The following is a 26,960-nucleotide window of genomic DNA, read 5'->3' as shown; positions in this document are numbered from 1 at the left end:
ACCTCATTTCAGCGTTAAAATGGACGTTAAGTGGGTGGTATGGACGCAAAAATAATGGAAAATCTAGCCCCTGGTCCTTTCTGATCAATTTACACCTATAGTGCAGTCGTGTTTGTTGATAACTTCAGGTAGTAACAAACTAGAAACGGCTGCAGAGCTTCAAAATATGTGATTTATATTGATCGACCATTGTTAGCACACAGCATACAGCTGCCAATCATAAGGAATACAAAGTTACACCAATGTTGATACAAGTCCTATGTGGTAAATTTCTCCAGGTAAATTTTGGGAGGCCTTTTGCGTATCACAGTAAACCACTAGCAGTATAATGACCCGTAAATCTACCCTCTACTTTTGTTATAGAAGCACAGTATGGATAAAAACTTCACCAGATGAAGGAAAGTATCAGGGTGAGTCCAACCTGCATCTCTCAGGTCCATCTACTAACAGCAGGTTCCAGAGATTCATTGGTTAAAGGTTTGGGAGCTTTCTTGCTTCCCTCCCTTCCCCTAGCCCACCGGGCCAAACTTCCCCTAAGATCCTCCTCTGCCCTAGCCCTAATCTTGCATCTTTCTCTAGCTTCTGCCCTATCTCCCCTTATGCCCTCACCGAGCTCATCATGTCCATGAGACCTACCTCCTGCTTTCTCGAACCTATGCCCATCAAATTGCTGACCACCCAACTTCCCTTTCTGGCCACCATGTTAGCTGATATTGTTAATGGTTCCCCCTCCTCAGGTACTTTCTCCCTCCGCCTTCAAATCTGCCGTCATCAGCCACCCTTGACCCCTCTGCCCTTGCAAGCTATCACCTTATCTCCAATCTCCCCTTTGTCTCCAAAGTCCTTGAACATGTTGCCACCCCCAAATCCATGCCCATCTCTCCAGGAACTCCATGTTTGAATCCTTCCAATCAGGTTTCCACTCCTGCCACAGCACTGAAACAGCCCATATCAAAGTCACAAATTATATCCTATGTGACTGTGGTAAATTGTCCTTTCTCAACCTTTTTGACCTTTCACACAGTTGACTACACCATCTTCCTCCAACGTCGTCCCTTCGTTGTCCAGCTGGACGGGACTGCACTTGTCTGGTTCTATTCCTATCTATTCAGTCATAGTCAGAGAATCACTTCCAAGGTCTAAACTTGGTCCCCTCCTATTTCTCATCCACATGCTGCCCTTTGGCGACATCATCCAAAAACACAATGCCAGATTCCACATGTACGCTGATAACACCCAGCTCTACCTCACCACTATCTCTGTCGACCTCCCCACTGCCTGTGATTTGTCACTCTACATGTCCCACACCCAATATTGAATCAGTTGAATTTTCATCCAATTATATACTGAGAAGAGAGAAATCATTATCTTCGGTCCCTGCCACAAACTCCATTTCTTAGCCATTGACTCCATCCCTCTCCCTGGCCACTGTATGAGGCTGATAGAGTTCTATTTGACTCTGAGCTGAGATTACGACCCCATATGTTTTCCATCACCAAGACCACCTACTTCCAACTCCGTAACATTGCCCGTCTCCGCGTTGCCTCAGTTCATCTACATCTGAAACCCTAGTCCACACCTTTGTTACCTCTAAACTCGACTATTCCAATGCACTCTTAGCCAGCCTCCCACTGTGCACCCTCTATAAACTTCAGCTCTTCCAAACCTCTGCTACCCATATCCTAACTCGCACCAAGTACCGACCACCCATATCCTCGCTGGCCTACAGTGGCTCACGGTCCCGCAACACTCAATTCGAAAATTCTCAACCTGTATTCAAATCCCTCTACATTCTCACCTCTCCCTATCTCTGTAATCACCTCCAGCCCTACTACCTTCTGAGATCTCTGCGCTCCTCCAATTCTGGCCTCTTGAGCATCCCTGATTTTAATTGCTCCACCATTGGCAGCTGTGCCTTCCGCTGCCAAGGCCCTATGCTCTGGAATTCCTTCCCTAAACCTTCCTGCCACTCTACCTCTCTTTCTCTCCTATTTTAAAGCGCTCCTTAAAACTTTCCGCTTTGGCCAAGCTTTTGGTCATCTGTCCTAATATTTCCATATGTGGCTTGGTGTCAAATCTTGTTTGATAATGCTCCTGTGAAGCACCTTGGGATATTTTACTACATTAAAGGCACTATATAAATACAACTAGTTGTTGTTGCTTTCCATACAAGTCAGGAAACCTTAAAAGGAAAAGGGAATATAAAATAGAGGGGAAGAACATCAGACATTTTCTTAATGAAGCCAGTTAATATAGGTGTATGGGGAGAATGATTGCTTCCTGCACTGACAATGGCTGTGTCTGCACAGATAATCAACAGCTTTGTTACTATTCACCCTCTCAACATCAAGTATGACATGATTACATCAGGAGCCAGAGAGCACTATTACATACTAGACTACATGCAAACTTCATGTTTTTGCTGGAAAATGAAGCAATGATGTCAAATTCTCCGGCCTGAATGGCAGAACATGCTACTGGGCCAACATTCCTCCCTCAACCAACACTGCCATGTACCCTACATGGTTACTGTTTGTACTATTACAAGGTGTGCCACCAGGGGGCACCTCAGTGGGAGGCTTGTAGGTTACCTGTACAGGTGTGCCAGGCCTAGTATAAAAGGCAGGCCACCAGGTGTCATCCTCACTCTGGAGTTATTAATAAAGGACTAAGGTCACTACAGTTCAAGTACAACACATTGCTTCTTGGAGTCATTATCAGAGCAACTAAACACATAACAAACGCCATTAAAAAAAATCAGATTAACCACCGATTCATTTAATTATGGAACTTGCTGTGTACTAAAATAGCTGTCGTGATTGTCACAGTGTGACTACACTTCAAAAATAAATTATTGAATGAGAAGTGCTTTGGGGAGTACTCGAGATGTGAGAAGGTGCTATATCAATGCAAGATCTTTCTTTACTTACCTCCTGCTTTTTGAAGTTCTGTATAAATCCTTCAAACTGTTCATCTCTTGTTTCATCTGCTTTACCAAGCTTCTGAAGCACCTGTAAATTGAAAAAACAAAAAACAATCATGATGTTACTTAACATTGGATCATACTTTAAAGGTGCTGGAGTTAAGAAGATAGTTATAGTGATGCTTGAATATTACTTCAGTCTGAGGGCAATTGTTAATATTTAACCTTGGATACACAATCAGGTCGTGCGAGGTCCCTTGGGGAAGAGTGACCATAATATGATAGAATTCTTTATTAAGATGGAGAGTGACACAGTTAATTCATGACTAGGGTCCTGAACTTAAGGAAAGGCAACTTCGATGGTATGAGATGTGAATTGGCTAGAATAGACTGGGGACTGATACTTAAATGGTTGACGGTGGATAGGCAATGGCAAACATTTAAAGATCACATGGATGAACTTCAACAATTGTACATCCCTGTCTGGAGTAAAAATAAAATGGGGAAGGTGGCTCAATTGTGGCTAACAAGGGAAATTAAGGATAGTGTTAAATCCAAGGAAGAGACATATAAATTGGTCAGAAAAAGCAGCAAACCTGAGGACTGGGGAGAATTTTATAATACAGCAGAGGAGGACTAAGGGTTTAATTAGGAGGGGGAAAATAGAGTATGAGAGTAAGCTTGCAGGGAACATAAAAACTGACTGCAAAAGCTTCTATAGATATGTGAAGAGAAAAAGATTAGTAAAGACAAACGTAGGTCCGTTGCAGTCAGATACAGGTGAATTTATAATGGCGAACAAAGAAATTGCAGACCAGTTAAACAAATATTTTGGTTCTGTCTTGACGAAGGAAGACATAAATAACCTTCCAGAAATACTGGGGGACCGAGAGTAGTGAGAAGGAGGAACTGAAGGAAATCCTTATTAGACGGGAAATTGTGTTAGGGAAATGGATGGGACTGAAGGCCGATAAATCCCCGGGGCCTGATAGTCTGCATCCCAGAGTACTTAATGAAGTGGGCAAATGCATGGCAGGTGCAGTATAATGTAGATAAATGTGAGGTTATCCACTTTGGTGGCAAAAACAGGAAAGCAGAATATTATCTGAATGGTGACAGATTAGGAAAAGGGGAGGTGCAACGAGACCTGGGTATCATGGTACATAGAAACATAGAAACATAGAAAATAGGTGCAGGAGTAGGCCATTTGGCCCTTCGAGCCTGCACTACCATTCAATATGATCATGGCTGATCATGTAACTTCAGTATTCAATTCCTGCTTTCTCTCCATACCCCTTGATCCTTTTATCTGTAAGGGTCACATCTAACTCCCTTTTGAATATATTTAACGAACTGGCCTTAACAACTTTCTGTGGATCGACTAGGCTTATATTCACTAGAATTTAGAAGAATGAGAGGGGATCTCATAGAAACATATTAAATTCTGACGGGATTGGACAGGTTAGATGCAGCAAGAATGTTCCCAATGTTGGGGAAGTCCAGAACCAGTGGTCATGGTCTAAGAATAAGAGGTAAGCCATTTTGGACCGAGATGAGGAGAAACTTCTTCACTCAGAGAATTGTGAACCTGTGGAATTCTCTACTGCAGAAAGTTGTTGAGGCCAGTTCATTAGATATATTCACAAGGGAGTTAGATATGACCCTTATGGCTAAAGGGATCAAGGGATATGGAGGGAACGCAGGAATGGGTACTGAAGTTGCATGATCAGCCTTGATCATATTGAATGTTGGTGCAGGCTCGAAGAGCCGAATGGACGACTCCCGCACCTATTTTATTCTATGTTTTCTAATATCCCCATTTACAGGTGAATTAAGTAAATTGTTTGCAGTATACATGGTATTCCAATGTCAGTGGTCTCCCATCTATCATAGGATAATTGATTCATACAGCACAGAAGGAGGTCATTCGACCCATCATGCCTGTGAGAGCTAGCCAATTAGTCCCACTCCCCTGTTCTTTGCCCCATAGTCCTACATTTTTTTTCCCTTTCAAGTATATATCAATTCCCTTTTGAAATTTACGATTGAATCTGCTTCCACCACCCTTTCAGGCAGTGCATTATAGATCATAACAACTCCCTGCGTAAAAAAATTATCCTCATATCCCCGCTGATTCTTTTGCCAATTATCTTCAATCTGTGTCTTCTGGTTATCAAGTCTCCTGCCAGTGGAAAAAGTTTCTACATACCTATTCTGGTAAAACCTTCATAATTTTGAATATCTCTATTAAATCTCCCCTTAACCCTCTCTGTTCTAAAGCAAAGCCTATTTATTACATCCACACGATGATTCATAATTCCAAGTTCCAAAACAAGTATGAATGAGGAAAGAATAATTGCTGTTAATCTACAGGTTCGCGCTGCGATATTCCTGCCTTTCTTCTCGACTGACAAGTGGACCATAGAAATGGCATGAAAGTTTCAGGGCATTTTACTTTGAGCTATTTAGTCATTGACGACCATCCTGTGGTCTACAAGAGGACCTAGAATGTCAAGCAGCTGAAATTCTGGAAATAATGATCAACTATCTAGCCTATGACATTTTCTGTTCCATGAAATTCGATATTGCTTAAGCCAAACAATGAAAATAAAAGAGCGCCCAGCAATTGAAAGCGAGATTGAAGCAGAGAGAGCGAGAGAGAGAGAGAGAATCAGAGAGAGAATCAGAGAATGAGAAAGAGAGAGAATGAGAGAGAATCAGAGAGAGAATGAGAGAGAGAGAGAATCAGAGAGAGAGAGAATCAGAGAGAGAGAATCAGAGAGAGAGAGAATCAGAGAATCAGAGAATCAGATAGAGAGAATCAGAGAGAGAATCAGAGAGAGAATCAGAGAGAGAGAGAATCAGAGAGAGAATCAGAGAATCAGATAGAGAGAATCAGAGAGAGAATCAGAGAGAGAGAGAATCAGAGAGAGAATCAGAGAATCAGAGAATCAGATAGAGAGAATCAGAGAGAGAATCAGAGAGAGATACAGAGAATCAGAGAGCGAGAGAATCAGAGAGAGAGAATCAGGGAGAGAGAATCAGAGAGAGAATCAGAGAATCAGAGGGAGAGAATCAGAGAGAGAATCAGAGAATCAGAGAGCGAGAGAATCAGAGAGAGAGAATCAGGGAGAGAGAATCAGAGAGAGAATCAGAGAGAGAATCAGAGAGAGAATCAGAGAATCAGAGAGAGAGAATCAGAGAGAGAATCAGAGAGAGAATCAGAGAGAGAATCAGAGAATCAGAGAGAGAGAATCAGAAAGAGAATCAGAGAATCAGTGAAAGAGAATCAGAGAGAGAGAATCAGAGAGAGAATCAGAGAGAGAATCAGAGAGAGAATCACAGAGAGAATCAGAGAGAAAATCAGAGAATCAGAGAATCAGAGAGCGAGAGAATCAGAGAGAGAGAATCAGAGAGAGAATCAGAGAATCAGAGAGAGAATCAGAGAATCAGAGAGAGAGAATCAGAGAGAGAATCAGAGAATCAGAGAGAGAGATAATCAGGGAGAGAGAATCAGGGAGAGAGAATCAGAGAGAGAGAATCAGAGAGAGAGAATCAGAGAGAGAGAGAGAATCAGAGAGAGAATCAGGGAGAGAGAATGAGGGAGAGAGAATCAGAGAGAGAATCAGAGAATCAGAGAGAGAATCAGAGAGAGAGAGAATCAGAGAGAGAGAATCAGAGAGAGAGAATCAGAGAGAGAATCAGAGAGAGAATCAGAGAAAGAGAGAGAATCAGGGAGAGAGAATCAGAGAGAGAATCAGAGAGAGAAATCAGAGAATCAGAGAATCAGAGAGAGAGAATCAGAGAATCAGTGAGAGAGAGGGAATCAGAGAGAGAATCAGAGAGAGAGAGAATCAGAGAGAGAGAGAATCAGAGAGAGAGAATCAGAGAGAGAATCAGAGAGAGAATCAGAGAGAGAGAATCAGAGAGAGAGAGAATCAGAGAGAGAGAGAGAATCAGAGAGAGAGAATCAGAGAGAGAATCAGAGAGAGAATCAGAGAGAGAGAGAATCAGAGAATCAGAGAGAGAGAGAGAATCAGAGAGAGAATCAGAATCAGAGGGAGAGAATCAGAGAGAGAATCAGAGAATCAGAGAGCGAGAGAATCAGAGAGAGAGAATCAGGGAGAGAGAATCAGAGAGAGAATCAGAGAGCGAGAGAATCAGAGAGAGAATCAGAGAGAGAATCAGAGAATCAGAGAGAGAGAATCAGAGAGAGAATCAGAGAATCAGAGAGAGAATCAGAGAGAGAATCAGAGAGAAAATCAGAGAATCAGAGAATCAGAGAGCGAGAGAATCAGAGAGAGAATCAGAGAATCAGAGAGAGAGAATCAGAGAGAGAATCAGAGAATCAGAGAGAGAGATAATCAGGGAGAGAGAATCAGGGAGAGAGAATTAGAGAGAGAATCAAATAATCAGAGAATCAGAGAGAGAATCAGAGAGAGAGAGAAACAGAGAGAGAGAATCAGAGAGAGAGAATCAGAGAGAGAGTATCAGAGAGAGAGAATCAGAGAGAGAATCAGAGAGAGAATCAGAGAGAGAATCAGGGAGAGAGAATCAGAGAGAGAATCAGAGAGAGAGAATCAGAGAATCAGAGAATCAGAGAGAGAGAATCAGGGAATCAGTGAGAGAGAGAATCAGAGAGAGAATCAGACAGAGAGAGAGAATCAGAGAGAGAGAATCAGAGAATCAGAGAGAGAGAGAATCAGAGAATCAGAGAATCAGAGAGAGAATCAGAGAATCAGAGAGAATCAGAGAATCAGAGAGAGAAAATCAGAGAGAGAGAATCAGAGAGAAAATCAGAGAATCAGAGAGAGAGAATCAGAGAGAGAATCAGATAATCAGAGAATCAGTGAGAGAGAATCAGAGAGAGAATCAGAGAGAGAATCAGAGAGCGAGAGAATCAGAGAATCAGAGAGAGAGAATTAGAGAGAAAATCAGAGAATCAGAGAGAGAGAATCAGAGAGAGAGAATCAGAGAGAGAATCAGAGAATCAGAGAGAGAGAATCAGAGAGAGAGAATCAGAGAGAGAATCAGAGAATCAGAGAGAGAGAGAGAATCAGGGAGAGAGAATGAGGGAGAGAGAATCAGAGAGAGAATCAGAGAATCAGAGAGAGAATCAGAGAGAGAGAGAATCAGAGAGAGAGAATCAGAGAGAGAGAATCAGAGAGAGAATCAGAGAGAGAATCAGAGAAAGAGAGAGAATCAGAGAGAGAATCAGAGAGAGAGAATCAGAGAATCAGAGAATCAGAGAGAGAGAATCAGAGAATCAGTGAGAGAGAGAGAATCAGAGAGAGAATCAGAGAGAGAGAGAATCACAGAGAGAGAGAATCAGAGAGAGAGAATTAGAGAGAGAATCAGAGAGAGAATCAGAGAGAGAGAATCAGAGAGAGAATCAGAGAATCAGAGAGAGAGAGAGAATCAGAGAGAGAATCAGAATCAGAGGGAGAGAATCAGAGAGAGAATCAGAGAATCAGAGAGCGAGAGAATCAGAGAGAGAGAATCAGGGAGAGAGAATCAGAGAGAGAATCAGAGAGCGAGAGAATCAGAGAGAGAATCAGAGAGAGAATCAGAGAATCAGAGAGAGAGAATCAGAGAGAGAATCAGAGAATCAGAGAGAGAATCAGAGAGAGAATCAGAGAGAAAATCAGAGAATCAGAGAGAGAATCAGAGAGAGAATCAGAGAGAGAATCAGAGAATCAGAGAGAGAGAATCAGAGAGAGAATCAGAGAATCAGAGAGAGAATCAGAGAGAGAATCAGAGAGAAAATCAGAGAATCAGAGAGAGAGAATCAGAGAGAGAATCAGAGAATCAGAGAGAGAATCAGAGAGAGAATCAGAGAGAAAATCAGAGAATCAGAGCGAGACAATCAGAGAGAGAGAATCAGAGAGAAAATCAGAGAATCAGAGAATCAGAGAGCGAGAGAATCAGAGAGAGAATCAGAGAGAGAATCAGAGAATCAGAGAGAGAGAATCAGAGAGAGAATCAGAGAATCGGTGAGAGAGATAATCAGGGAGAGAGAATCAGGGAGAGAGAATTAGAGAGAGAATCAAAGAATCAGAGAATCAGAGAGAGAATCAGAGAGAGAGAGAAACAGAGAGAGAGAATCAGAGAGAGAGAATCAGAGAGAGAGTATCAGAGAGAGAGAATCAGAGAGAGAATCAGAGAGAGAGAATCAGAGAATCAGAGAATCAGAGAGAGAGAATCAGGGAATCAGTGAGAGAGAGAATCAGAGAGAGAATCAGACAGAGAGAGAGAATCAGAGGGAGAGAATCAGAGAGAGAGAATCAGAGAATCAGAGAGAGAGAGAATCAGAGAGAGAATCAGAGAATCAGAGAATCAGAGAGAGAGAATCAGAGAGAGAGGATCAGAGAATCAGAGAGAGAGAGAATCAGAGAATCAGAGAATCAGAGAGAGAATCAGAGAATCAGAGAGAATCAGAGAATCAGAGAGAGAATCAGAGAGAGAGAATCAGAGAGAAAATCAGAGAATCAGAGAGAGAGAATCAGAGAGAGAATCAGATAATCAGAGAATCAGTGAGAGAGAATCAGAGAGAGAATCAGAGAGAGAATCAGAGAGCGAGAGAATCAGAGAATCAGAGAGAGAGAATTAGAGAGAAAATCAGAGAATCAGAGAGAGAGAATCAGAGAGAGAGAATCAGAGAGAGAATCAGAGAACCAGAGAGAGAGAGAGAATCAGAGAATCAGAGGGAGAGAATCAGAGAGAGAATCAGAGAATCAGAGAGCGAGAGAATCAGAGAGAGAGAATCAGGGAGAGAGAATCAGAGAGAGAATCAGAGAGCGAGAGAATCAGAGAGAGAATCAGAGAGAGAATCAGAGAATCAGAGAGAGAGAATCAGAGAGAGAATCAAAGAATCAGAGAATCAGAGAGAGAATCAGAGAGAGAGAGAAACAGAGAGAGAGAATCAGGGAGAGAGAATCAGAGAGAGAATCAGAGAGAGAGAATCAGAGAATCAGAGATTCAGAGAGAGAGAATCAGGGAATCAGTGAGAGAGAGAATCAGAGAGAGAATCAGACAGAGAGAGAGAGAATCAGAGGGAGAGAATCAGAGAGAGAGAATCAGAGAGAGAGAATCAGAGAATCAGAGAGAGAGAGAATCAGAGAGAGAATCAGAGAATCAGAGAATCAGAGAGAGAGAATCAGAGAGAGAGAATCAGAGAATCAGAGAGAGAGAGAATCAGAGAATCAGAGAATCAGAGAGAGAATCAGAGAATCAGAGAGAATCAGAGAATCAGAGAGAGAGAATCAGAGAGAGAGAATCAGAGAGAAAATCAGAGAATCAGAGAGAGAGAATCAGAGAGAGAATCAGATAATCAGAGAATCAGTGAGAGAGAATCAGAGAGAGAATCAGAGAGAGAATCAGAGAGAGAATCAGAGAGCGAGAGAATCAGAGAATCAGAGAGAGAGAATTAGAGAGAAAATCAGAGAATCAGAGAGAGAGAATCAGAGAGAGAGAATCAGAGAGAGAATCAGAGAACCAGAGAGAGAGAGAGAATCAGAGAATCAGAGGGAGAGAAACAGCGAGAGAATCAGAGAATCAGAGAGCGAGAGAATCAGAGAGAGAGAATCAGGGAGAGAGAATCAGAGAGAGAATCAGAGAGCGAGAGAATCAGAGAGAGAATCAGAGAGAGAATCAGAGAGAGAATCAGAGGATCAGAGAGAGAGAATCAGAGAGAGAATCAGAGAATCAGAGAAAGAGAATCAGAGAGAGAGAATCAGAGAGAGAATCAGAGAGAGAATCAGAGAGAGAATCAGTGAGAAAATCAGAGAGAAAATCAGGGAGAGAGAATCAGAGCGAGAGAATCAGAGAGAGAGAATCAGAGAGAAAATCAGAGAATCAGAGAATCAGAGAGCGAGAGAATCAGAGAGAGAGAATCAGAGAGAGAATCAGAGAATCAGAGAGAGAGAATCAGAGAGAGAATCAGAGAATCAGAGAGAGAGATAATCAGGGAGAGAGAATCAGAGAGAGAATCAGAGAATCAGAGAATCAGAGAGAGAATCAGAGAGAGAGAGAAACAGAGAGAGAGAATCAGAGAGAGAGAATCAGAGAGAGAGAGAATCAGAGAGAGAATCAGAGAGAGAATCAGAGAGAGAGAGAATCAGGGAGAGAGAATCAGAGAGAGAATCAGAGAGAGAGAATCAGAGAATCAGAGAATCAGAGAGAGAGAATCAGAGAATCAATGAGAGAGAGAATCAGAGAGAGAATCAGACAGAGAGAGAGAATCAGAGGGAGAGAATCAGAGAGAGAGAATCAGAGAATCAGAGAGAGAGAGAATCAGAGAGAGAATCAGAGAATCAGAGAATCAGAAAGAGAGAATCAGAGAAAGAGAATCAGAGAATGAGAGAGAGAGAGAATCAGAGAGAGAGAATCAGAGAATCAGAGAGAGAGAGAATGAGAGAGAGAATCAGACAGAGAATCAGATAGAGAGAGAATTAGAGAGAGAGAATCAGAGAGAGAATCAGAGAATCAGAGAGAGAGAATCAGAGAGAGAATCAGAGAATCAGGGAGAGAGAATCAGGGAGAGAGAATCAGGGAGAGAGAATCAGAGAGAGAATCAGAGAATCAGAGAATCAGAGAGAGAATCAGAGAGAGAGAGAATCAGAGAGCGAGAATCAGAGAGAGAGAATCAGAGAGAGAGAGTCAGAGAGAGAATCAGAGAGAGAATCAGAGAGAGAATCAAAGAGAGAATCAGAGAGAGAGAGAATCAGGGAGAGAGAATCAGAGAGAGAATCAGAGAGAGAGAATCAGAGAATCAGAGAATCAGAGAGAGAGAATCAGAGAATCAGTGAGAGAGAGAATCAGAGAGAGAATCAGACAGAGAGAGAGAATCAGAGGGAGAGAATCAGAGAGAGAGAATCAGAGAATCAGAGAGAGAGAGAATCAGAGAGAGAATCAGAGAATCAGAGAATCAGAGAATCAGAGAGCGAGAATCAGAGAGAGCGAATCAGAGAATGAGAGAGAGAGAGAATCAGAGAGCGAGAATCAGAGAATCAGAGAGAGAGAGAATCAGAGAGAGAGTCAGAGAGAGAATCAGAGAGAGAATCAGAGAATCAGAGAGAGAGAATCAGAGAGAGAATCAGAGATTTAGAGAATCAGAGAGAGAATCAGAGAGAGAGAATCAGAGAATCAGAGAGAGAGAGAGAGAATCAGAGAGAGAGAGAATCAGAGAGAGAGAATAAGAGAATTGGAGAATCAGAGAGAGAGAATCAGAGAATCAGAGAGAGAGAGAGAATCAAAGAGAGAATCAGAGAATCAGAGAATCAGAGAGAGAGAATCAGGGAGAGAGAATCAGGGAGAGAGAATCAGGGAGAGAGAATCAGAGAATCAGAGAATCAGAGAGAGAATCAGAGAGAGAGAGAATCAGAGAGAAAGAATCAGAGAGAGAGAATCAGAGAGAGAATCAGAGATTCAGAGAATCAGAGAGAGGGAGAATCAGAGTAAGAATTAGTGAATCAGAGAGAGAGAGTCAGATCGAGAGAGAGAATCAGAGAGAGAGAATCAGAGAGCGAGAATGAGGGAGAGAGAATCAGAGAGAGAATTAGAGATAGAGAGAATCAGGGAGAGAGAATAAGAGAGAGAATCACAGAATCAGACAATCAGAGAGAGAGAATCAGAGAATCAGAGAGAGAGAGCATCAGAGAGAGAATCAGACAGAGAGAGAGAATCAGAGGGAGAGAATCAGAGAGAGAGAATCAGAGAATCAGAGAGAGAGAGAATCAGAGAGAGAATCAGAGAATCAGAGAATCAGAGAGAGAGAATCAGAGAGAGAGAATCAGAGAGAGAATCAGAGAATCAGAGAATCAGAGAGCGAGAATCAGAGAGAGAATCAGAGAGTCAGAGAATAAGAGAGCGAGAATCAGAGAGAGAATCAGAGAAACAGACAGTGAGAGAATCAGAGAGAGAATCAGATAGAGAATCAGAGAATCAGAGAGAGAATCAGAGAGAGAATCAGAGAGAGAATCAGTGAGAGAGAGAATCACAGAGAGAGAATCAGAGGGAGAGAATCAGAGAGAGAATCAGAGAATCAGAGAGAGCGAGAGAATCAGAGAGAGAGAATCAGAGAATCAGAGAGAGAGAGAATCAGAGAGAGAATCAGAGAATCAGAGAATCAGAGACAGAGAGAGAGAATCAGAGCGAGAATCAGACAGAGAGAGAATCAGACAGAGAGAGAATCAGAGAATGAGAGAGAGAGAATCAGAGAATGAGAGAGAGAGAATCAGAGAATCAGAGAGAGAGAATCAGAGAATCAGAGAGAGAATCAGAGAGAGAATCAGAGAATCAGAGAGAGAGAATCAGAGAGAGAATCAGAGAGTGAATCAGAGAATCAGAGAGAGAATCAGAGAGAGAGAATCAGGGAGAGAATCAGAGAGAGAGAATCAGAGAGAGAATCAGAGAATCAGAGAGAGAGAATAAGAGAATCAGAGAGAGAGAATCAGAGAATCAGAGAGAGAGAGAATCAGAGAGAGAATCAGAGAATCAGAGAGAGAATCAGAGAATCAGAGTGAATCAGAGAATCAGAGAGAGAGAATCAGAGAGAGAATCAGAGAGTGAATCAGAGAATCAGAGAGAGAGAGAGAATTAGATAATCAGAGAATCAGAGAGAGAGAATCAGAGAGAGAATCAGAGAGAATCAGAGAATCAGAGAGAGAGAATCAGAGAGAGAGAATCAGAGAGAGAATCAGAGAGAGAGATTCAGAGAGAATCAGAAAATCAGAGAGGGAATCGGAGAATCAGAGAGAGAATCAGAGAGAGAGAATCAGAGAGAGAGAATCAGAGAATCAGAGAGAGAATCAGAGAGAGAATCAGAGAATCAGAGAGAGAATCAGAGAGAGAATCAGAGAATCAGAGAGAGAGAGAATCAGAGAGAGAATCAGAGAGAGAGAGAATCAGAGAGAGAATCAGAGAACCAGAGAGAGAGAGAATCAGAGAGAGAATCAGGGAATCAGAGAGAGAATCAGAGAGAGAGAGAGAATCAGAAAATCAGAGAGAGAGAATCAGAGAGAGCGAATCAGAGAATGAGAGAGAGAGAGAATCAGAGAGCGAGAATCAGAGAATCAGAGAGAGAGAGAATCAGAGAGAGAGTCAGAGAGAGAATCAGAGAGAGAATCAGAGAGAGAATCAGAGAGAGAATCAGAGAATCAGAGAGAGAGAATCAGAGAGAGAATCAGAGATTTAGAGAATCAGAGAGAGAATCAGAGAGAGAGAATCAGAGAATCAGAGAGAGAGAGAGAGAATCAGAGAGAGAGAGAATCAGAGAGAGAGAATCAGAGAGAGAGAATCAGAGAGAGAGAATAAGAGAATTGGAGAATCAGAGAGAGAGAATCAGAGAATCAGAGAGAGAGAGAGAATCAAAGAGAGAATCAGAGAATCAGAGAATCAGAGAGAGAGAATCAGGGAGAGAGAATCAGGGAGAGAGAATCAGGGAGAGAGAATCAGAGAATCAGAGAATCAGAGAGAGAATCAGAGAGAGAGAGAATCAGAGAGAAAGAATCAGAGAGAGAGAATCAGAGAGAGAATCAGAGATTCAGAGAATCAGAGAGAGGGAGAATCAGAGAAAGAATTAGTGAATCAGAGGGAGAGAGTCAGATCGAGAGAGAGAATCAGAGAGAGAGAATCAGAGAGCGAGAATGAGGGAGAGAGAATCAGAGAGAGAATCAGAGATAGAGAGAATCAGGGAGAGAGAATAAGAGAGAGAATCACAGAATCAGAGAATCAGAGAGAGAGAATCAGAGAATCAGAGAGAGAGAGCATCAGAGAGAGAATCAGACAGAGAGAGAGAATCAGAGGGAGAGAATCAGAGAGAGAGAATCAGAGAATCAGAGAGAGAGAGAATCAGAGAGAGAATCAGAGAATCAGAGAATCAGAGAGAGAGAGAATCAGAGAGAGAGAATCAGAGAGAGAGAATCAGAGAGAGAATCAGAGAATCAGAGAATCAGAGAGCGAGAATCAGAGAGAGAATCAGAGAGTCAGAGAATAAGAGAGCGAGAATCAGAGAGAGAATCAGAGAAACAGACAGCGAGAGAATCAGAGAGAGAATCAGACAGAGAATCAGAGAATCAGAGAATCAGAGAGAGAATCAGAGAGAGAATCAGAGAGAGAGAATCACAGAGAGAGTATCAGAAGGAGAGAATCAGAGAGAGAATCAGAGAATCAGAGAGAGCGAGAGAATCAGAGAGAGAGAATCAGAGAATCAGAGAGAGAGAGAATCAGAGAGAGAATCAGAGAATCAGAGACAGAGAGAGAGAATCAGAGCGAGAATCAGACAGAGAGAGAATCAGACAGAGAGAGAATCAGAGAATGAGAGAGAGAGAATCAGAGAATTAGAGAGAGAGAGAATCAGAGAGAGAATCAGAGAATCAGAGAATGAGAGAGAGAGAACCAGAGAATCAGAGAGAGAGAGAATCAGAGAGAGAATCAGAGAATCAGAGAGAGAGAATCAGAGAATCAGAGAGAGAGAATCAGAGAATCAGAGAGAGAATCAGAGAGAGAATCAGAGAATCAGAGAGAGAAACAGAGAATCAGAGAGAGAATCAGAGAGAGAATCAGAGAATCAGAGAATAAGAGAGAATCAGAGAATCAGAGAGAGAGAATCAGAGAGAGAATCAGAGAGTGAATCAGAGAATCAGAGAGAGAGAATCAGAGAGAGAATCAGAGAGAATCAGAGAGAGAGAATCAGAGAGAGAATCAGAGAGAGAGAATCAGAGAGAGAATCAGAGAATCAGAGAGAGAGAATAAGAGAATCAGAGAGAGAGAATCAGAGAATCAGAGAGAGAGAGAATCAGAGAGAGAATCAGAGAATCAGAGAGAGAATCAGAGAATCAGAGTGAATCAGAGAATCAGAGAGAGAGAATCAGAGAGAGAATCAGAGAGTGAATCAGAGAATCAGAGAGAGAGAGAGAATTAAAGAATCAGAGAATCAGAGAGAGAGAATCAGAGAGAGAATCAGAGAGAATCAGAGAATCAGAGAGAGAGAATCAGAGAGAGAGAATCAGAGAGAGAATCAGAGAGAGAGATTCAGAGAGAATCAGAAAATCAGAGAGAGAATCGGAGAATCAGAGAGAGAATCAGAGAGAGAGAATCAGAGAGAGAGAATCAGAGAATCAGAGAGAGAATCAGAGAATCAGAGAGAGAATCAGAGAATCAGAGAGAGAATCAGAGAATCAGAGAGAGAATCAGAGAGAGAATCAGAGAATCAGAGAGAGAGAGAATCAGAGAATCAGAGAGAGAGAATCAGAGAACCAGAGAGAGAGAGAATCAGAGAGAGAATCAGGGAATCAGAGAGAGAATCAGAGAGAGAGAGAGAATCAGAAAATCAGAGAGAGAGAATCAGAGAATCAGAGAGAGAATCAGAGAATCAGATAGAGAATCAGAGAGAGAGAGAGAATCAGAAAATCAAAGAGAGAGAATCAGAGAATCAGAGAATCAGAGAGAGAATCAGAGAATCAGAGAGAGAGAGAGAATCAGAGAATCAGAGAGAGAATCAGAGAGAGAGAGAGAGAATCAGAAAATCAAAGAGAGAATGAGAGAGAGAATCAGAGAACCAGAGAGAGAATTAGAGAATCAGAGAGAGAGAGAATCAGAGAGAGAATCAGAGAATCAGAGAGCGAATCAGAGAGAGAGAGAGAAAATCAGAAAATCAGAGAGAGAGAATCAGAGAATCAGAGAGAGAATCAGAGAGAGAATCAGAGAGAGAGAGAATCAGAGAGAGATTCAGAGAGAGAGAATCAGAGAATCAGAGAGAGCGAGAGAATCAGAGAGTGAGAATCAGAGAATCAGAGAGAGAGAGAATCAGAGAGAGAATCAGAGAATCAGAGAATCAGAGACAGAGAGAGAGAATCAGAGCGAGAATCAGACAGAGAGAGAATCAGACAGAGAGAGAATCAGAGAATGAGAGAGAGAGAATCAGAGAATTAGAGAGAGAGAGAATCAGAGAGAGAATCAGAGAATGAGAGAGAGAGAATCAGAGAATCAGAGAGAGAGAGAATCAGAGAGAGAATCAGAGAATCAGAGAATCAGAGACAGAGAGAGAGAATCAGAGCGAGAATCAGACAGAGAGAGAACAGACAGAGAGAGAATCAGAGAATGAGAGAGAGAGAATCAGAGAATTAGAGAGAGAGAGAATCAGAGAGAGAATCAGAGAATCAGAGAATGAGAGAGAGAGAATCAGAGAATCAGAGAGAGAAAGAATCAGAGAGAGAATCAGAGAATGAGAGAGAGAGAATCAGAGAATCAGAGAGAGAGAATCAGAGAATCAGAGAGAGAATCAGAGAGAGAATCAGAGAATCAGAGAGAGAATCAGAGAATCAGAGAGAGAATCAGAGAATCAGAGAATAAGAGAGAATCAGAGAATCAGAGAGAGAGAATCAGAGAGAGAATCAGAGAGTGAATCAGAGAATCAGAGAGAGAGAATCAGAGAGAGAATCAGAGAGAATCAGAGAGAGAGAATCAGAGAGAGAATCAGAGAGAGAGAATCAGAGAATCAGGGAGAGAGAATAAGAGAATCAGAGAGAGAGAATCAGAGAATCAGAGAGAGAGAATCAGAGAATCAGAGAGAGAGAATCAGAGAGAAAATCAGAGAATCAGAGAGAGAATCAGAGAATCAGAGTGAGTCAGAGAATCAGAGAGAGAGAATCAGAGAGAGAATCAGAGAGAGAATCAGATAGGGAGAGAATCAGGGAGAGAGAATCAGAGAGAGAATCAGAGAGAGAGAATCAGAGAATCAGAGAGAGAGAATCAGAGAATCAGTGAGAGAGAGAATCAGAGAGAGAATCAGACAGAGAGAGAGAATCAGAGGGAGAGAATCAGAGAGAGAGAATCAGAGAATGAGAGAGAGAGAGAATCAGAGAGCGAGAATCAGAGAATCAGAGAGAGAGAGAATCAGAGAGAGAGTCAGAGAGAGAATCAGAGAGAGAATCAGAGAGAGAATCAGAGAATCAGAGAATCAGAGAGAGAGAATCAGAGAGAGAATCAGAGATTTAGAGAATCAGAGAGAGAATCAGAGAGAGAGAATCAGAGAATCAGAGAGAGAGAGAGAGAATCAGAGAGAGAGAGAATCAGAGAGAGAGAATAAGAGAATTGGAGAATCAGAATCAAAGAGAGAATCAGAGAATCAGAGAGAGAATCAGAGAATCAGAGAGAGAATCAGAGAGAGAATCAGAGAATCAGAGAGAGAGAGAATCAGAGAATCAGAGAGAGAGAATCAGAGAACCAGAGAGAGAGAGAATCAGAGAGAGAATCAGGGAATCAGAGAGAGAATCAGAGAGAGAGAGAGAATCAGAAAATCAGAGAGAGAGAATCAGAGAATCAGAGAGAGAATCAGAGAATCAGATAGAGAATCAGAGAGAGAGAGAGAATCAGAAAATCAAAGAGAGAGAATCAGAGAATCAGAGAATCAGAGAGAGAATCAGAGAATCAGAGAGAGAGAGAGAATCAGAGAGAGAATCAGAGAGAGAGAGAGAGAATCAGAAAATCAAAGAGAGAATGAGAGAGAGAATCAGAGAACCAGAGAGAGAATTAGAGAATCAGAGAGAGAGAGAATCAGAGAGAGAATCAGAGAATCAGAGAGCGAATCAGAGAGAGAGAGAGAAAATCAGAAAATCAGAGAGAGAGAATCAGAGAATCAGAGAGAGAATCAGAGAGAGAATCAGAGAGAGAGAGAATCAGAGAGAGATTCAGAGAGAGAGAATCAGAGAATCAGAGAGAGCGAGAGAATCAGAGAGTGAGAATCAGAGAATCAGAGAGAGAGAGAATCAGAGAGAGAATCAGAGAATCAGAGAATCAGAGACAGAGAGAGAGAATCAGAGCGAGAATCAGACAGAGAGAGAATCAGACAGAGAGAGAATCAGAGAATGAGAGAGAGAGAATCAGAGAATTAGAGAGAGAGAGAATCAGAGAGAGAATCAGAGAATGAGAGAGAGAGAATCAGAGAATCAGAGAGAGAGAGAATCAGAGAGAGAATCAGAGAATCAGAGAATCAGAGACAGAGAGAGAGAATCAGAGCGAGAATCAGACAGAGAGAGAACAGACAGAGAGAGAATCAGAGAATGAGAGAGAGAGAATCAGAGAATTAGAGAGAGAGAGAATCAGAGAGAGAATCAGAGAATCAGAGAATGAGAGAGAGAGAATCAGAGAATCAGAGAGAGAAAGAATCAGAGAGAGAATCAGAGAATGAGAGAGAGAGAATCAGAGAATCAGAGAGAGAGAATCAGAGAATCAGAGAGAGAATCAGAGAGAGAATCAGAGAATCAGAGAGAGAATCAGAGAATCAGAGAGAGAATCAGAGAATCAGAGAATAAGAGAGAATCAGAGAATCAGAGAGAGAGAATCAGAGAGAGAATCAGAGAGTGAATCAGAGAATCAGAGAGAGAGAATCAGAGAGAGAATCAGAGAGAATCAGAGAGAGAGAATCAGAGAGAGAATCAGAGAGAGAGAATCAGAGAATCAGGGAGAGAGAATAAGAGAATCAGAGAGAGAGAATCAGAGAATCAGAGAGAGAGAATCAGAGAATCAGAGAGAGAGAATCAGAGAGAAAATCAGAGAATCAGAGAGAGAATCAGAGAATCAGAGTGAGTCAGAGAATCAGAGAGAGAGAATCAGAGAGAGAATCAGAGAGAGAATCAGATAGGGAGAGAATCAGGGAGAGAGAATCAGAGAGAGAATCAGAGAGAGAGAATCAGAGAATCAGAGAGAGAGAATCAGAGAATCAGTGAGAGAGAGAATCAGAGAGAGAATCAGACAGAGAGAGAGAATCAGAGGGAGAGAATCAGAGAGAGAGAATCAGAGAATGAGAGAGAGAGAGAATCAGAGAGCGAGAATCAGAGAATCAGAGAGAGAGAGAATCAGAGAGAGAGTCAGAGAGAGAATCAGAGAGAGAATCAGAGAGAGAATCAGAGAATCAGAGAATCAGAGAGAGAGAATCAGAGAGAGAATCAGAGATTTAGAGAATCAGAGAGAGAATCAGAGAGAGAGAATCAGAGAATCAGAGAGAGAGAGAGAGAATCAGAGAGAGAGAGAATCAGAGAGAGAGAATAAGAGAATTGGAGAATCAGAATCAAAGAGAGAATCAGAGAATCAGAGAATCAGAGAGAGAGAATCAGGGAGAGAGAATCAGGGAGAGAGAATCAGAGAGAGAATCAGAGAATCAGAGAATCAGAGAGAGAATCAGAGAGAGAGAGAATCAGAGAGAAAGAATCAGAGAGAGAGAATCAGAGAGAGAATCAGAGATTCAGAGAATCAGAGATAGGGAGAATCAGAGAAAGAATTAGTGAATCAGAGGGAGAGAGTCAGATCGAGAGAGAGAGAATCAGAGAGCGAGAATGAGGGAGAGAGAATCAGAGAGAGAATCAGAGAGAGAGAGAATCAGGGAGAGAGAATAAGAGAGAGAATCACAGAATCAGAGAATCAGAGAGAGAGAATCAGAGAATCAGAGAGAGAGAGCATCAGAGAGAGAATCAGACAGAGAGAGAGAATCAGAGGGAGAGAATCAGAGAGAGAGAATCAGAGAATCAGATAGAGAATCAGAGAGAGAGAGAGAATCAGAAAATCAAAGAGAGAGAATCAGAGAATCAGAGAATCAGAGAGAGAATCAGAGAATCAGAGAGAGAGAGAGAATCAGAGAATGAGAGAGAGAATCAGAGAGAGAGAAAGAGAATCAGAAAATCAAAGAGAGAATGAGAGAGAGAATCAGAGAACCAGAGAGAGAATTAGAGAATCAGAGAGAGAGAGAATCAGAGAGAGAATCAGAGAATCAGAGAGCGAATCAGAGAGAGAGAGAGAAAATCAGAAAATCAGAGAGAGAGAATCAGAGAATCAGAGAGAGAATCAGAGAGAGAGAGAGAAAATCAGAAAATCAGAGAGAGAGAATCAGAGAATCAGAGAGAGAATCAGAGAGAGAATCAGAGAGAGAGAGAATCAGAGAGAGATTCAGAGAGAGAGAATCAGAGAATCAGAGAGAGCGAGAGAATCAGAGAGTGAGAATCAGAGAATCAGAGAGAGAGAGAATCAGAGAGAGAATCAGAGAATCAGAGACAGAATCAGAGAGAGAGAGAGAAAATCAGAAAATCAGAGAGTGAGAATCAGAGAATCAGAGAGAGAATCAGAGAGAGAATCAGAGAATCAGAGAGAGAATCAGAGAATCAGAGAGAGCGAGAGAATCAGAGAGTGAGAATCAGAGAATCAGAGAGCGAGAATGAGGGAGAGAGAATCAGAGAGAGAATCAGAGAGAGAGAGAATCAGGGAGAGAGAATAAGAGAGAGAATCACAGAATCAGAGAATCAGAGTGAGAGAATCAGAGAATCAGTGAGAGAGAGAATCAGAGAGAGAATCAGACAGAGAGAGAGAATCAGAGGGAGAGAATCAGAGAGAGAGAATCAGAGAATCAGAGAGAGAGAGAATCAGAGAGAGAATCAGAGAATCAGAGAATCAGAGAATCAGAGAGAGAGAATCAGAGAGAGAGAATCAGAGAATGAGAGAGAGAGAGAATCAGAGAGCGAGAATCAGAGAATCAGAGAGAGAGAGAATCAGAGAGAGAGTCAGAGAGAGAATCAGAGAGAGAGAATCAGAGAGAGAATCAGAGATTTAGAGAATCAGAGAGAGAATCAGAGAGAGAGAATCAGAGAATCAGAGAGAGAGAGAGAGAATCAGAGAGAGAGAGAATCAGAGAGAGAGAATAAGAGAATTGGAGAATCAGAGAGAGAGAATCAGAGAATCAGAGAGAGAGAGAGAATCAAAGAGAGAATCAGAGAATCAGAGAATCAGAGAGAGAGAATCAGGGAGAGAGAATCAGGGAGAGAGAATCAGAGAGAGAATCAGAGAATCAGAGAGAGAATCAGAGAGAGAGAGAATCAGAGAGAAAGAATCAGAGAGAGAGAATCAGAGAGAGAATCAGAGATTCAGAGAATCAGAGATAGGGAGAATCAGAGAAAGAATTAGTGAATCAGAGGGAGAGAGTCAGATCGAGAGAGAGAGAATCAGAGAGCGAGAATGAGGGAGAGAGAATCAGAGAGAGAATCAGAGAGAGAGAGAATCAGGGAGAGAGAATAAGAGAGAGAATCACAGAATCAGAGAATCAGAGAGAGAGAATCAGAGAATCAGAGAGAGAGAGCATCAGAGAGAGAATCAGACAGAGAGAGAGAATCAGAGGGAGAGAATCAGAGAGAGAGAATCAGAGAATCAGAGAGAGAGAGAATCAGAGAGAGAATCAGAGAATCAGAGAATCAGAGAGAGAGAATCAGAGAGAGAGAATCAGAGAGAGAGAATCAGAGAGAGAATCAGAGAATCAGAGAATCAGAGAGCGAGAATCAGAGAGAGAATCAGAGAGTCAGAGAATAAGAGAGCGAGAATCAGAGAGAGAATCAGAGAAACAGACAGCGAGAGAATCAGAGAGAGAATCAGATAGAGAATCAGAGAATCAGAGAATCAGAGAGAGAATCAGAGAGAGAGAGAATCACAGAGAGAGAATCAGAGGGAGAGAATCAGAGAGAGAATCAGAGAATCAGAGAGAGCGAGAGAATCAGAGAGAGAGAATCAGAGAGAGAATCAGAGAGAGAGAGAGAATCAGAAAATCAAAGAGACAATGAGAGAGAGAATCTGAGAACCAGAGAGAGAATCAGAGAATCAGAGAGAGAGAGAATCAGAGAGAGAATCAGAGAATCAGAGAGAGAATCAGAGAGAGAGAGAGAAAATCAGAAAATCAGAGAGTGAGAATCAGAGAATCATAGAGAGAATCAGAGAGAGAATCAGAGAGAGAGAGAATCAGAGAGAGATTCAGAGAGAGAGAATCAGAGAATCAGAGAGAGAATCAGAGAATCAGAGAGAGAATCAGAGAATCAGAGAGAGCGAGAGAATCAGAGAGTGAGAATCAGAGAATCAGAGAGCGAGAATGAGGGAGAGAGAATCAGAGAGAGAATCAGAGAGAGAGAGAATCAGGGAGAGAGAATAAGAGAGAGAATCACAGAATCAGAGAATCAGAGAGAGAGAATCAGAGAATCAGAGAGAGAGAGCATCAGAGAGAGAATCAGACAGAGAGAGAGAATCAGAGGGAGAGAATCAGAGAGAGAGAATCAGAGAATCAGAGAGAGAGAGAATCAGAGAGAGAATCAGAGAATCAGAGAATCAGAGAGAGAGAATCAGAGAGAGAGAATCAGAGAGAGAGAATCAGAGAGAGAGAATCAGAGAGAGAATCAGAGAATCAGAGAATCAGAGAGCGAGAATCAGAGAGAGAATCAGAGAGTCAGAGAATAAGAGAGCGAGAATCAGAGAGAGAATCAGAGAAACAGACAGCGAGAGAATCAGAGAGAGAATCAGATAGAGAATCAGAGAATCAGAGAATCAGAGAGAGAATCAGAGAGAGAGAGAATCACAGAGAGAGAATCAGAGGGAGAGAATCAGAGAGAGAATCAGAGAATCAGAGAGAGCGAGAGAATCAGAGAGAGAGAATCAGAGAATCAGAGAGAGAGAGAATCAGAGAATCAGAGACAGAGAGAGAGAATCATTGCGAGAATCAGACAGAGAGAGAATCAGACAGAGAGAGAATCAGAGAATGAGAGAGAGAGAATCAGAGAATTAGAGAGAGAGAGAATCAGAGAGAGAATCAGAGAATCAGAGAATGAGAGAGAGAGAATCAGAGAATCAGAGAGAGAGAGAATCAGAGAGAGAATCAGAGAATCAGAGAGAGAGAATCAGAGAATCAGAGAGAGAGAATCAGAGAATCAGAGAGAGAATCAGAGAGAGAATCAGAGAATCAGAGAGAGAAACAGAGAATCAGAGAGAGAATCAGAGAGAGAATCAGAGAATCAGAGAATAAGAGAGAATCAGAGAATCAGAGAGAGAGAATCAGAGAGAGAATCAGAGAGTGAATCAGAGAATCAGAGAGAGAGAATCAGAGAGAGAATCAGAGAGAATCAGAGAGAGAGAATCAGAGAGAGAATCAGAGAGAGAGAATCAGAGAGAGAATCAGAGAATCAGAGAGAGAGAATAAGAGAATCAGAGAGTGAGAATCAGAGAATCAGAGAGATAGAGAATCAGAGAGAGAATCAGAGAATCAGAGAGAGAATCAGAGAATCAGAGTGAATCAGAGAATCAGAGAGAGAGAATCAGAGAGAGAATCAGAGAGTGAATCAGAGAATCAGAGAGAGAGAGAGAATTAAAGAATCAGAGAATCAGAGAGAGAGAATCAGAGAGAGAATCAGAGAGAATCAGAGAATCAGAGAGAGAGAATCAGAGAGAGAGAATCAGAGAGAGAATCAGAGAGAGAGATTCAGAGAGAATCAGAAAATCAGAGAGAGAATCGGAGAATCAGAGAGAGAATCAGAGAGAGAGAATCAGAGAGAGAGAATCAGAGAATCAGAGAGAGAATCAGAGAATCAGAGAGAGAATCAGAGAATCAGAGAGAGAATCAGAGAATCAGAGAGAGAATCAGAGAGAAAATCAGAGAATCAGAGAGAGAGAGAATCAGAGAAAGAATCAGAGAGAGAGAGAATCAGAGAATCAGAGAGAGAGAATCAGAGAACCAGAGAGAGAGAGAATCAGAGAGAGAATCAGGGAATCAGAGAGAGAATCAGAGAGAGAGAGAGAATCAGAAAATCAGAGAGAGAGAATCAGAGAATCAGAGAGAGAATCAGAGAATCAGATAGAGAATCAGAGAGAGAGAGAGAATCAGAAAATCAAAGAGAGAGAATCAGAGAATCAGAGAATCAGAGAGAGAATCAGAGAATCAGAGAGAGAGAGAGAATCAGAGAATCAGAGAGAGAATCAGAGAGAGAGAGAGAGAATCAGAAAATCAAAGAGAGAATGAGAGAGAGAAACAGAGAACCAGAGAGAGAATTAGAGAATCAGAGAGAGAGAGAATCAGAGAGAGAATCAGGGAATCAGAGAGCGAATCAGAGAGAGAGAGAGAAAATCAGAAAATCAGAGAGAGAGAATCAGAGAATCAGAGAGAGAATCAGAGAGAGAATCAGAGAGAGAGAGAATCAGAGAGAGATTCAGAGAGAGAGAATCAGAGAATCAGAGAGAGAATCAGAGAATCAGAGAGAGCGAGAGAATCAGAGAGTGAGAATCAGAGAATCAGAGAGAGAGAGAATCAGAGAGAGAATCAGAGAATCAGAGAATCAGAGACAGAGAGAGAGAATCAGAGCGAGAATCAGACAGAGAGAGAATCAGACAGAGAGAGAATCAGAGAATGAGAGAGAGAGAATCAGAGAATTAGAGAGAGAGAGAATCAGAGAGAGAATCAGAGAATGAGAGAGAGAGAATCAGAGAACAGAGAGAGAGAGAATCAGAGAGAGAATCAGAGAATCAGAGAATCAGAGACAGAGAGAGAGAATCAGAGCGAGAATCAGACAGAGAGAGAATCAGACAGAGAGAGAATCAGAGAATGAGAGAGAGAGAATCAGAGAATTAGAGAGAGAGAGAATCAGAGAGAGAATCAGAGAATCAGAGAATGAGAGAGAGAGAATCAGAGAATGAGAGAGAGAGAGAATCAGAGAGAGAATCAGAGAATGAGAGAGAGAGAATCAGAGAATCAGAGAGAGAGAATCAGAGAATCAGAGAGAGAATCAGAGAGAGAATCAGAGAATCAGAGAGAGAATCAGAGAATCAGAGAGAGAATCAGAGAATCAGAGAATAAGAGAGAATCAGAGAATCAGAGAGAGAGAATCAGAGAGAGAATCAGAGAGAGAATCAGAGAATCAGAGAGTGAGAATCAGAGAGAGAATCAGAGAGAATCAGAGAGAGAGAATCAGAGAGAGAATCAGAGAGAGAGAATCAGAGAGAGAATCAGAGAATCAGGGAGAGAGAATAAGAGAATCAGAGAGAGAGAATCAGAGAATCAGAGAGAGAGAATCAGAGAATCAGAGAGAGAGAATCAGAGAGAGAATCAGAGAATCAGAGAGAGAATCAGAGAATCAGAGTGAGTCAGAGAATCAGAGAGAGAGAATCAGAGAGAGAATCAGAGAGAGAATCAGAGAGAGAATCAGAGAGGGAGAGAATCAGGGAGAGAGAATCAGAGAGAGAATCAGAGAGAGAGAATCAGAGAATCAGAGAGAGAGAATCAGAGAATCAGTGAGAGAGAGAATCAGAGAGAGAATCAGACAGAGAGAGAGAATCAGAGGGAGAGAATCAGAGAGAGAGAATCAGAGAATCAGAGAGAGAGAGAATCAGAGAGAGAATCAGAGAATCAGAGAATCAGAGAATCAGAGAGAGAGAATCAGAGAGAGAGAATCAGAGAATGAGAGAGAGAGAGAATCAGAGAAAGAATCAGAGAGAGAGAGAATCAGAGAATCAGAGAGAGAGAATCAGAGAACCAGAGAGAGAGAGAATCAGAGAGAGAATCAGGGAATCAGAGAGAGAATCAGAGAGAGAGAGAGAATCAGAAAATCAGAGAGAGAGAATCAGAGAATCAGAGAGAGAATCAGAGAATCAGATAGAGAATCAGAGAGAGAGAGAGAATCAGAAAATCAAAGAGAGAGAATCAGAGAATCAGAGAATCAGAGAGAGAATCAGAGAATCAGAGAGAGAGAGAGAATCAGAGAATCAGAGAGAGAATCAGAGAGAGAGAGAGAGAATCAGAAAATCAAAGAGAGAATGAGAGAGAGAAACAGAGAACCAGAGAGAGAATTAGAGAATCAGAGAGAGAGAGAATCAGAGAGAGAATCAGGGAATCAGAGAGCGAATCAGAGAGAGAGAGAGAAAATCAGAAAATCAGAGAGAGAGAATCAGAGAATCAGAGAGAGAATCAGAGAGAGAATCAGAGAGAGAGAGAATCAGAGAGAGATTCAGAGAGAGAGAATCAGAGAATCAGAGAGAGAATCAGAGAATCAGAGAGAGCGAGAGAATCAGAGAGTGAGAATCAGAGAATCAGAGAGAGAGAGAATCAGAGAGAGAATCAGAGAATCAGAGAATCAGAGACAGAGAGAGAGAATCAGAGCGAGAATCAGACAGAGAGAGAATCAGACAGAGAGAGAATCAGAGAATGAGAGAGAGAGAATCAGAGAATTAGAGAGAGAGAGAATCAGAGAGAGAA

General features: G+C 41.8%; 1 protein-coding gene across 1 annotated transcript in view; it reads right to left on the bottom strand.

Moving 5' to 3' along the window:
* The window catches only part of amph (amphiphysin), a 541,139-nt gene that overhangs the window by 291,366 nt on the left and 222,813 nt on the right, over window positions 1–26,960 (bottom strand). The window contains exon 2 of the mRNA XM_070890365.1: window positions 2,931–3,011. Coding sequence (XP_070746466.1) covers window positions 2,931–3,011 — 81 coding nt within the window. The remainder of the gene's footprint in view (window positions 1–2,930; window positions 3,012–26,960) is intronic.

The sequence above is a fragment of the Pristiophorus japonicus genome, chromosome 1 (assembly GCF_044704955.1).
Source record: "Pristiophorus japonicus isolate sPriJap1 chromosome 1, sPriJap1.hap1, whole genome shotgun sequence".
NCBI classification, from domain to species: Eukaryota; Metazoa; Chordata; class Chondrichthyes; family Pristiophoridae; genus Pristiophorus; species Pristiophorus japonicus.
The sequence above is the reverse complement of the archived record's forward strand: the minus strand, read 5'-3'. Positions and strand labels throughout refer to the sequence as shown.